The sequence below is a fragment of the Molossus molossus genome, unplaced genomic scaffold, assembly GCF_014108415.1.
Source record: "Molossus molossus isolate mMolMol1 unplaced genomic scaffold, mMolMol1.p scaffold_m16_p_9, whole genome shotgun sequence".
Taxonomy (NCBI): domain Eukaryota; kingdom Metazoa; phylum Chordata; class Mammalia; order Chiroptera; family Molossidae; genus Molossus; species Molossus molossus.
The window spans coordinates 17902939-17915639 of NW_023425403.1; the positions used below are offsets into that span (position 1 = coordinate 17902939).

General features: G+C 34.7%; 1 protein-coding gene across 1 annotated transcript in view; it reads left to right on the forward strand.

The window, feature by feature from the left end:
- The window catches only part of DLC1 (DLC1 Rho GTPase activating protein), a 390131-nt gene that overhangs the window by 96428 nt on the left and 281002 nt on the right, over nucleotides 1-12701 (forward strand). The window contains exon 4 of the mRNA XM_036250146.1: nucleotides 2177-2317. Within this exon, the coding sequence (XP_036106039.1) occupies nucleotides 2177-2317 (141 nt within the window). The remainder of the gene's footprint in view (nucleotides 1-2176; nucleotides 2318-12701) is intronic.

Below are 12701 nucleotides of genomic sequence, written 5' to 3' on the forward strand. Positions count from 1 at the left end.
ATATCCAATTTTCCCAAAAGCATTTATTCAAAAGATTTTTTTTTCTCATTGAATATTCTTAGCTCCTTCGTTAAATATTTGTTGACCATATATGCATGTGTTTATTTCTGGACTCTCTATTCTGCTCCTCTGGTCTATGTGTCTGTTTAAATGCCAGTACCGTACAGCTTTAATTATTGTGGCTTTGTCATGTGGCTTAAAATCAGGACATGTGATGCCACCAGCTTTGTTCTTCTTTCTTGAAATTACTTTGGCTATTCAGGGTCTTTTGTGGTTCCAAACAACTTTTAGAATTATTTTTCCTATTTCTATGAAAAATGTTTTTGGAATCTTGACAGAGATTGCACTGAATCTGTAGATCACTTTGGGTACTCTGACCATTTTCATGATTTTAATTCTTCTAATACAAAATCATGGGGCATCTTTTCATTTATTTGTGTCTTAAATCTCTTTCATCAGTGTCTTATAGTTTTCAGTGTACAGATCTTTCACCTCCTTGGTTAAATATTGCTATTTGTTAGTCTAGTTATTCTTTCATCAAACAATATTTAATGAGTATGTTCTAGATGCAGGCACAATTCTAAGATCTGAGGATGTATCAGTGAACAAGACATGTAAATTACCTGCTTTTATGATAAGTAGATCCCAATAGAAGGAAACAGACATGGATTAGAAAAAGAGATGAAGTTGGATAGACGGCAGATAAGTAGACAGATAGGTGCAAAGAGATGATAGAAAGATAAATTGATGATAGATAGATAGATACATACATACATACATACATACATAGATGATAGATAGATACATAGATAGATCATAGAAAATAAATGGATATAATTGATATATGGTAGATAAGCAAGTTAATAAGTTTGTAAAATAGAGAATTATGTGCTATAGAGGTTTAAGGGAAGAAAATAGTTTAGCTTGAAATGTCAAAGGGTGCTTCTCTGAGATAGTGATATTCAAACTGATAGCTGAGTGATAAGAAAGAGACAGCAAAGGGAAATGCTGGGGTAAGGGACAAGAAAGGACATAGTCCCTGCCGTAGAAACCAGCTCATGTACTAGAAGGACTGAGAAACAACAAATATGGCTGGAGCATACTAAGAAGCAAAGGAATTGTAGAACATAAAGCCAATGAATGGGGATGCAGAGTAGATCATATTTGACCACATGGGTATTGGTAAAGTTGATATGTAGAAAGATTTGACATAAAGATATTTAACTCATAATTTTCTCAGATCAAAATTATGAGTGATAAGTAGTGCCTTTACTTCCTCCTTTCTGCATTCTCTTAACCCCCATCTTTCCTCTATGTTCTCAGGCTACTGTATAATATATACAGAACAGTTGATCAATTAAATGCACAGCCTTTGGAGAGATTCACTCAGCCTTTGTATTCACTCAGCAAGTATCTTATCTACACAATATGTACTAGTTACTAATAACAATATTTATAATGTTTAATGAAAATTGTGTCAGTTACATGCACTTTGCATATATCTTGCTCAATCCTCATGAAACTGTATGAGTGCACGCTATTATTATACCAATTTTCAAATGAGGGAATTAAATTGCACATGACAAAGCATATTTCTGCCCTCAAATATCTTATAGTTCATTAGATAGACACTTGAGCTAAATAATTCTAGTCCATTGTGGTAGGTGTCATGATGGAGGTCTGATAGGAACATAGAAGAGAGTGAGGTGATGAGAAATGAGAACTATCTTTATATTTGACATCACGGTGACCCTGCTGCATGCAGGGTGTTAAGTGAGTTATTCAAGGTCACACAGTTAGTAAGGGGTATCTATTGGCTTCTACCTCCTGACTCACTGCAATGCCCTACCTAGCTCCCCTTCCAATTATTCACAATCAGCTCTTAAATGACCAAAGTTGTTTTTAACCTCTTTCTCTAATATTTGCTCTCTAAAATCAGACCCTTTGAAAAGTGCAGTTGTTATTACAAAATATGTGCACTGGCCGGTTTGGTTCAGCAGTTAGGTTATGGATGCCACATCAATGTCAGTGTGTCAGTGTGTCAGTGTGTCAGTGTGTCAGTGTGTCAGTGTGTCAGTGTGTGAGGAGGAGGCAGAGGTGGGAAGGTGCAGGTGCAGGGAGAAAGGCATGGAGAGAGCATGTGCATGCCTTTCATACAAATGCATTTTCTCAATAGGATCTGGAGTCAGGATCTGAGAGTGGAGCAGATACCATTTCAGTAAATCAGACACCAATAAATTTGTCTTCTAACACCGAGTCCACTGAGCTACCATCTTCCACTCCAGGGGCCAATTTTGGAACCAAACCCAAGTCTACGGTAAGTTGTAAATGGGAGCAGTCAGTTTCAACATGAAGTGTTGATGATCATCAGGTAAGAGTTGATATTTCATCCATTCAATATAGAAGAAATACTCTTGCGGTCTTATTGCAGTGACTTGATAGTATTTAAGTACAACCCGATGTGTGCTGTTTGTTTTATATATGATAATACAAGTGTTTCACTGGTACTTCATGTTTCCAGAATTATGCAAAATGTGGTATTTAATTGTGTTAATAAATACTTAGAACTTTAAAGAACCAAGAATATAAAATCTGAAGAAGGCTCTTCCTGTGTTATTATCATGACCATACGATATCAGTTGGAAAATTGCCTCTCTAAGCTTAGATAGATAGATATAAAATCACACACATCATAAATTTTATGTGGGAATTAAATGACATAGCTCATGTAAAGTGCTTAGTGAAATGCTTAGCACCGAATAAATGCTGAATAAATATAAGCTACTCTTATTATGATGATGCTTCATTGACTTTACAAGGCTACCAAAACAAATGAAAAGGAGAATAATCACATATTATAGCATGGTGAGTTGTGAATAAAAGACATTTTCCTTTAAGTAAAAAGTTGAACTGTAACAGGAAAGCAGTATTTGACTCTGAAAGGTAACATTTATGGAGGAAGTAATTACTACTTCAAATATCTAACGTCCCAGCAGCTCCAAAATAACCTTTCCTAGTTTAGTGAAAATCATAGTGTTGTATTATTTTTTTTAAATGCCCATGTTAGCTTAACACAGAGAAATAAGTTTGGATTCCTTGTTTTCCTGCCTTTAAAATAAAAAACAAGTCTGAACTCAAGACTCAAAAGAGAATACTGCACTCTGAATTTAAAACATAGTAGATATGTTCTTTGTAAGCATATCTAAAGCATTTTGATGGCATAAATATGTATTGAACACCTACTACGTGCCATGAATTATGCAAGATAATAAAGAGTTGGAATAAGACATATTCTGTCTTTAAACAGCTCACAATCTAGCAAAACGAGGTAGGCATGTAACCAGTGAAATGCAATGACATGCCATAGCGTAGTACTGTATATATTGAAAATAAAAAAAACCAAGACATACTACACAGTGCTATTTTGGGGTACACTGAAAAAACAGGGTCAAAAAAATAATGTGTTCCAAAACGCTGACTTCAACAAAATGGTTCTCTTCTTTTTCATAATGGGCAAAGAAGTTTGAAATGCAAAACTATAATATAAAACTCGGGGATCCCATTTTACCACTTTCTTATTAAGGCAAAAGATAAAAGCCACTTAACAGTTATAACCTGAAGGTTTGAGAAACATTAGAGCGTTGGCTTTTTGAACACTGGGGACAAGTGTGGGACTGAAGTAGAAGAAGGAAATAGAAAGAAAGGTGAATTACCTTTTTAAAAGCATTTATCCTAAAGAGTAGTTCTTTTCACTTTGATATTTATTGCATGTTCCTCTTTTACTTTGAAATAATTACATTGGTACCCACTAATTCTCCCTTGAAACACACATAGTTTAATGGGGTCACCTTATAATGTGTTACAATTTATACTACTCTGTGTGCATTTCCTTAGTCTTTCTTCCTACCCTCGTGTTTATAAATGTGGTCAATGTATGTCCATTGAAATATATACATTATTTTTTATGGTAACCATCTTCAGTAAAGTTTTAAAATGAAAAACATGAAACCATCAATTTTCCAAGGACTTTAATCCTTTAGAATATTTTATAGTGGGTTCTTATCCAGTTTTTTCATGTTTTGCTTTATCAGTTGACCAAACTTTTCACCCCTACAGGCAAAATTTTAAAAACACGTAAAATCAATTATTGAAAAGAAACATTTTTTTTATGCACCACAAACCAAATATTTTCTGAAAAGTTGTCAACTGTGAATGAAATCGGATGTGAATATGTACGCAGCTGTTCAGGTGGGAACTGTTACCTGGGCATCAGCCACAGCTACGTAGTGATGCCACAACGCACTAGACGGTGAGCAGGGAGACTCATTGTGTAACTGACTTGTGCTCCAAACACTGTATTCCACTTAAAAACAACCAAAAACTGCTTGCCATTTCTAGACCAATACCTCAGATAGAGCTAGTCAACTAGACATGAGCTCTCGCCAAGAATTGAACTATAATTGTGTAAAGTTCTCCAGCCATTCGTGAGAAGTACCCAGAAAAAAAAACAAAAAAAAAAACATTCCACTGTCAAATGCAACTGACTTTTAAGAAATTTCTTTTTAAAAATGGCCTTGTTTTGGGGGCAGGAGGGTTGTTTTAAATTATGTGTGTGCATTTTATTTTTTGTTGTTATGGGTGTTGCTATTCTTTTGAGCACTTCCTCTTTACTACAGTTTAAAATAGTTTGGGGGCCATAGATCAGTTTTGCTTTTAGTTGTTCCTGGGTTAGAATATTAGAATGAAAAATTTAACCTATTTTATGAGAGATTAAACGGATACTTTTCCCTTCAATTTTGAGCTCAGGGAATTAATGATGTGTTATGGCAATCTGGCTACTTCGTGAAAAAAGGGAGAACTCTGCTAACCTACAATGCTGTTCTTTGCATCATGAACTAAAATTTCAATTTTAATATTAGTAGAAACATTAAATTTTAAGAACATCTACTTCTAACACCCACCTAAAATGAGCTAACCTTCTGCTCCATAATTTTTACAGAATGCTTACTTTCATTTCAAAATTATTTAATGTTATATTTGATTTGCTGCTGTGCAGTCTATTTATAACAGTGCCTAACTACCAGAAATATTTGGCTTTCCTTTTGTGTATAAGCTCTCTGGGTTTCTAAGTGCCTTTTTTCAATAAGGTTTCTACTTTTATATTTATTATTAGAATGGGACCAATGAGTAATCTTCAGATTTTCCATAAATACCATATATATGTATATAATTTATTATTAACCTACTTTTACCCACCCCTGTGTATGTATGTATGCATATGTGTGTGATTATATATATATATATGTATGTATGTTGTGTGTATATATATCAGATTATATTAATAGATTGATAGATGCAGATATAAATGTAGATATACATATAAATGTAGGTATATGATATAGATACAGATATAGGCTTCTGGAAAATAACTTCAAGGAATGGATATTTCCTGATTTTATTTTCCAAAATCTTGTGTAGAATAATTCTATTCAATAAAAGCAAATTAGTAATTGTGAAGTTCTTTTTTAAATTTTTTTATTTTTCAATTGCAGTTGGCATTTAATATTATATTACTTTCAGGTGTACAATGTATGGTTAGACATTTATATAACTTATCAAGTGATCCCTTCAATAAGTCTGGTATCCACCTGGCACCACAGATAGTTACTGAAATGTTATTGACTATGTTCCGTATGCTACATTTTACATCCCGTGGCTATCCTGTAACTGCCCATTTGTATTTCTAATCCGTTCACCTTTTTCACTGAGCCACCCCCCAGCCCCTCCCATGTGGCCAAGCCTCAGTTTATTCCCTATGAGTTCGTTTCTGTTTTTTGTTTGTTTGTTTGTTTTTATTTCACATATAAGTGAAATCATATAGTATTTGTCTTTTTCTGTCTGACATTTCCTTTAGCACAAAACCCTCTAGATCCATCCATGTTGTCACAGATAGTAAGATTTTATTCTTCTTGTGGCCAAGTAAATTTCATTGCATATGCGTACCACCACATCCTCTTTATCCAGTGATCTACAGCTGCCCGCTTGCTTTGCTTGCGAAGTTCTCATACAGTCATATAATTAGTAGTCAATATAAATCTTAGTGATATATTTATTAATTTTATATAAGACTATTCCTCAGGATAAGCACAAATGCTGGTTTATTTCTCGTTCTGGGTGTGGAGTGGGATGGTGTCTGTATCTGGGATAAGATTTTAAGGTTTAGAAAGATCTGAGAAAGGCTTTCAAAAGACAAAAACCTATAAGGTAGAAGAACAGAGATCTATGGACACGCTTTACAATCAATAACCAACTCAACTGTTGCATCTGTAAAAGGAGAGTTCCACGTAAAGCTGCTAAAAAATAGAAATTACAAAGCCCATAAAGTATTGCTTTGATGGAGAGTTATATATTAAAGATATCAGGGACAATCTGATTGGAAGTATGACATTGATCCATGACGAACTAGCCCCGCAAAATTAGAAAAAAAGATTCTTGACTTGGAATTCATCCGTGGATTTAGAAGGGTGCCTGACCCCTCTGAAATTGTACTTTAAATTATGTACGCATGTCATCATTACACCTGGGAAGACTGTCAATAGCTTAATCAGACTCTCAAAAGACTTGGCAACTCCCCATACAGAAGTTTTCAAGTTTTGATGATTCAATCAGTTATCCAGTGAGGAGATCTGGTAAACATAGAACATCTTTGTTACAAATAATACACTTCAGTCATGTTGACAGGAATTGCTTTGTTTGGGTTTATTTCCTAGGAGAGAATTCCACAGTGTCGCCTTTGCAATAAATCATTGTATGCTTCATGGTTAAGCTAAAATCAGTATGCTTGTGATATATACTGTATGGTATATTTACTTCACTAAAATTGAAAAAAGCGTGTAGATGCTGGAGTACAGCTCACATCATTTTAAAGTATCATTTAAAAGCCAATTCATAGGCAAAAGTTAGTAATATCTCTTGTTTTACCAGGATATTATATTCTATATTTTTACTTACATGGTTATCGGATACATTTTTAACGAAGCTGATAATTTCACTAATGCTGTCCACTATTTAAAACAAAATAGAGAAATAAAGCATTGTCATTTTTACAAATAGGAACTACAAATACTCCTTTTTTCTCAAGTCTTTGAAAAAAGCAAGGTAATATATAAAATTGACTAGAACTTTAAGTAGTACAGTATTTCATGTAATATGTGGTATTTGAAGAACATAGCATAGTAAAGGAAATACTAGCATGCAGAATTCTTAAAGAATATTTAATGGTATCTTATAGAACATCAAAAAATTAAATTAATATGGTTTACAACTAATAAATGCAAACAAAAATGTCATGGTCTTAGAAAAATACCTTTGGTTGTAATGCTTTTGAAAATGGCAATTTAACTTTGATACAGCTAAGCAATAATATTAAAGTACATGGATTTTTAAAGAAATAGTTGTCTTTTTTCACTAAGGTCATTGTTTATGAGAAAGAAAAATAAGGCAAAATGTGTTGCCTTTATTTTTTAAGAAAATTGAGCTACGGAAGAGCTAGGGGGAAAAAAAGATGTTCCTTTTTTTTTTATCCTCACCCGTGGACATTTTTGCATTTATCTTCAGATAGAGAGGGAGAAAAAGAGGGGGAAGAGAGAGAGAGAAACATCGATGTGAGAGAGACACATCGACTGGCTGCCAACCACTCGACCCCAACCGGGCCTGGGACAAACTGCAATTGAGGTACGTGCCCTTAGCGGGAACCGAACCCGGGACTCTATGGTCCGCAGGCTCTAACCACGGAACCAAACCAGGGCAAAAAAAATGTTTCTTTAAAAAAAATAATTCTGTGATTATTATTATGAGATATTTCTTAGAAGTCTATGATTCTAAAGCATAGAAGATTTCATTCACATATTCTGGATTTGAAGTAATAAATAAATATGTAATTCATTAACCTTGGGCTTTGAAAACTAGAAACATTTTTCATAGCCATTTGCTTTTATACTCAAAATAAATTCAAATTCTGTTGCATCTTGTGTTGGAAGATACTACATCTGTTTCTAATCCATTTACACTTTAATTCATGACAGTATTGTTAGGGATGAGTGTTTCAATCTCTACAATGCCCTCCTCACATAAGTTTTTTCCCTTTAAATCTGGGAGTTTCATTTTGCCAAGAAAAGTATAATTTGTACTCAGATATACCGATCCTTAATACTAAACTATGAGCACATGGTATTTAAACAATTTTTTTTGGAGTCAGCAAAATTGCTTTTCTACATGCTTGTGTTTAGTTTAAAATAATCTTGTTAATTGGGTGTCTAGAGCAGAATTCCTGAAACCAGAAGAAAGAGGGGGGAAATGGAACACATGTGAACAATGAGAGGGTTAAAACTAAATAGATTCTATTAGGACAAGAAACAATCTCTTCATCATTTCTGCAACCTAGGATTGGGTCATATGAATAGTACTTTTGTATGTTATCATCATTACAATGAGAAAAATTTTAATTTTTCTACGTGCTGATGTTACTTCTCGAATTCAGCTCATACTTTTATCCAAGAGAAATAACAACTTCCCGTTATTTCTGGGCAGAGTGAAATAGCAAGTTAACAGCTCGCCACATCACAGCAACCAAGGACGAAGCTCACAGCACTGGGCCGTAATAATCACCAGTGAGCTGTTCCCAGAGTCCTCACGTTCCTCATTTCAAACCTAGTTGTTCCAAAATTCTAATTATATATTCAAAATGTTTCCATTTCTTTTCTACTTCTCTACTTCGATTCTTTGATAATTAACTGTTCCCCTGGTATTTGATGGCTTTTATACTCACTTCTTAAAGACAGTTGAAGTCATTTGAAATGTTTATTCAGGGATCGAATGTGATATTCAACAGCAGTTGCACAAACTTTACACAGAAGGCCCTCTTGGCCATCCTTTGGAGCTTTTGACCACATACCAGACTTACAAATGAAAAAATAAAATCATCCAAGTACTTGAGTATTCTGAATATCACGTATCTAAAATAGTTGGAGTCATGCGACAAGAATACGAAAGTAAGGGAATTATTTTCTCTTTATCTTCATGGTACCCTAAGTCACCATCACCATCGATATGGAAAAATATCAATATTCTTGACTGTTCTGGGTATTTAATGACCATTTTATATGCTGGGTTTTGTTTTGTTCTGTTTTTCTAGAGAGAGAGGAAGGGAGAGAGAGAAACATGGATGAGAGAGAACATCGATTGGCCGCCTCCTGCATGCCCCCCACTGGGGATCGGGCCCACAACCTGGGCATGTGCCCTGATGGGGAATTGAACCAGTGACCTCTTTGTGCCTGGGTCGACGCTCAACTGCTGAGCCACATCAGCCGAGCTGTGCTGGTTTTTTAAATTAATAGTTTAAATTCTTTAGATTATCATTGCCACGGTCACTTTTTAGTGATTTTCTGTTCTTTCCACTTTAACAATTTGTAATCCAAGTCAGTTCTGGATTAGTAAACTCCTTCAAAGAAAAATCAACAAATGTTCATGAAAATGCCTCTAGTGTTTTCCTCTTTACCATAGATTGCTTCATCCATTTTGTTTTGCTCTTGTTCTGATGATTCATTTTGAAAGCCTTAAACTTGTATAAACATCATAGTAACTACTGAATGGTCATTTACCAAATTGGTCATAATGTGAAATGCAGAGAATCAAACAATAATAACTAAATAAATCAGTGTTATTCAGACTGCACTCTGGGGTACCTCCCCCACCCCAGAACTGCCTTCCTCCACCTGTACCAGCCACACTTAGGTACTTTTGTCTCTTTTATACATTGGCCTTCTTTGATTAATCCATAGATAAACTTTGTGGGAACATAAACTAAAATAATTATTTGAGCAGGGAAAATGTTTTAGAGTTTTTTGTGAGTCCAAGCAGCCTTTGATATATGTCCACTTTCATTTCCAAAACCATCCTGGTGAAGCCGCCCCCAGAAGTTCCCTGCTGCTAGGGTAACATATTCATCGTCACCGAGTCCTGAACTCTGGGGACAATAAGAAACAAAAACGTGTGAGAGAAAGCAGACTTGGTCAGAGCAACTCAACTCGTCCCAGGTATGGGTTCTGCTGGCCTAGATCACGAAATCCCTCCCTTCAGACCCAGAGCAAACAACATTACTCATTGACTGGTTTAAACAATGTTCGTGTAGCAGATTATCCATAATTTCATTTACTGTATAAATGGGAAGAGACACTACAAGGGCATGAGCTATATGCTCCCCTGTGCATCTTTTCAATTCAATTAAAGTTGTTACTAACTTAGACACATACATGAAGTTCTCTAATTTTTTTCTTTCTAATTAAGGTCTTTCAATATTGTTATAAACAAACAAAAACATGTAATTGGATGTCTGAATTTAAAATAGCTTTCTGATAAGAGCATGGAAGTTTTAAAGGTTGTAAACAGATAAAATTTATGTATTTATATGAACAGATAAAATTTATTTATATATTTATATTCTCTGTGGAAGAATATCTTTGTTTTTAAATTGTGTTTCTATACATCCATTTAACAGTGCACAAGAACAATTTCTCCATCCCAAATAGATATTTTATAGAAAAATTCTAACACATTTAATGTCTCTGGATCATAAGTTTTATTACCATATATATTATTTTCTAATATTATTTTTTAATTTAAATTAATACACCACTGACTTACAATTATATAGCCTTTAGATAATTTTTTAATCTTTCAAATAATTTTTTCTTTGATAAAAACAATAGTATAAGTAAGTTCTCATAACTACTGTTATTTATTTATTTTTTTTTGGAGGGAGAGGGAATAAAGACATCCTGCACCTTGAAAAGGATAATATCCAAAAACAGATTTAAATAGGCCGTAACACCTTTGAAGAATAAAAAGCAAGCTAATTGAATTATTTTGCTTTTTGTTTTCCTGTTTTCTTTCTTTTTGTTTCCTTTTTCTTTCAGAATGCTGCCATCTTCTGGTCAAATAATATATCACTTCATACAAAATAAGGGATCCACAATTTATATAAACGCACCTTTTGTTTCATTATGTCACCTATTTAAGATTTGTGCCACCAATGTTCCAAAAATAGAGAGCTTTAAATGACTTTTCAGGAACTTAAAGAAGTTAAATTTACAGAGGATATTTCAGGACTTTAACGCTATCAAAATGTATGTTGCTCAGTAAATGCGTAGATACAGATAAGGTGAAGTACCTCTAGGAAATATTTGTCTTTGTTCTATTTCTGTTGGAATCTATCACTAAGTATAACTAGGCAATTTTAACATGTAGTTGCTATGTTTATTTCTACAAACTTAATTTTCAAAGTGGTTTACCTTGAAAGGATTTTTTATAGTATTTTATTTATAAACTCCTTAATATCCTCCTTATGACCAAAAAAAAAAAGATTCTTGTGGCTAACATCTGTCTTCTTGTCATAATTTTTCATATTTGTAAGTTCTTTGAGAGTAGTTATTAAAGGATATATCATTTAAAGGGCTAGCTTTGGTATACATGAATATGATGGCTTCCTACGTCCATATTATAGCTTTTGCTTTTAATTAACTTATTAAACAAAAAATAGAGCTCTTACCATGTTCCAATCTCTATAGTAGGCACTAAAAATTCAAACAGAAGATGCTGTCTTTAGACTTCAAAATATGCAATTTAGTGGATTCCTTTAGCCAAGTCCTAGAAATCTTCACTGGACAACACTGCCCTTAACTAATCCACCAAAAACATTTGATCTGCCAAAACCAAAAACTAGTGAACAACAGTGAAAGAGAGTGAAGCACCTGAAAGACTCATTAGCTACTGCCTTTTGTCACTGATGCTTCCTATTAGATCCCTGCCTCCATTGTATTTACAATTTGCTGACACATATAATTCACCTCAAATAGCCACATAATCAGCTACAGTGATCGGTATTTAACAGGTGAAGAATCGACACAATGATTGAGACCCACTGAGAGTCACTCAGCAAGAGGTAGGTTTACATACTGGCTATAAAGAACAGTCTGGTCTTCATTTTGTCATGTGCAAGACCTCTGCCAGTGAGAGCTGGCAGGTATTTTGCCAGACTTTGGAATGATATGAAGCAGAATCCTCCAGGGAGATGAAAAGTGTACTTGACTGCACTAAATTTCCACTCTCCGCATGCTAGCTGTGAATCCATGAAATAAAGCACCCTTTGCCCAGCCGGTGAGGCTCAGTGGTTGAGTGTTGACCCATGCACCAAGAGGTCGCTGATTCAATTCCCGGTCAGGGCACATGCCCAGGTTGTGGGTCTGATCCCCAGTGGAGGGCATGTAGGAGGCAGCCAGTCGATGTTCTCTCTCATCGATGTCTCTAGCTCGTGCTCTCTCTCTCTCTCTCTCTCTCTCTCTCTCTCTCTCTCTCTCCTTTCCTCTCTCTAAAATCAATAAAGAAAAAAATATTTTTAAACAATAAAATAATAATAAAGCACCTCTTCCTCCTCCCTTCTACACAACCACTGCCTCAGTTCTTAACATTTCTAACTCTCTATTATCACAAAATCACACTTTCTATTCTAACTGAATTTCCTTTCCCATATTCAAAAAGTGCCTAATTAAAAGTCGGTAAGGTGGTGGGCAGGCGAAGAGGAGGAACTGAGGATGGATTGTGTGCCTTTAGCAGGTCCTCCCCAGCTTTGCCTTATTCACTGGCAG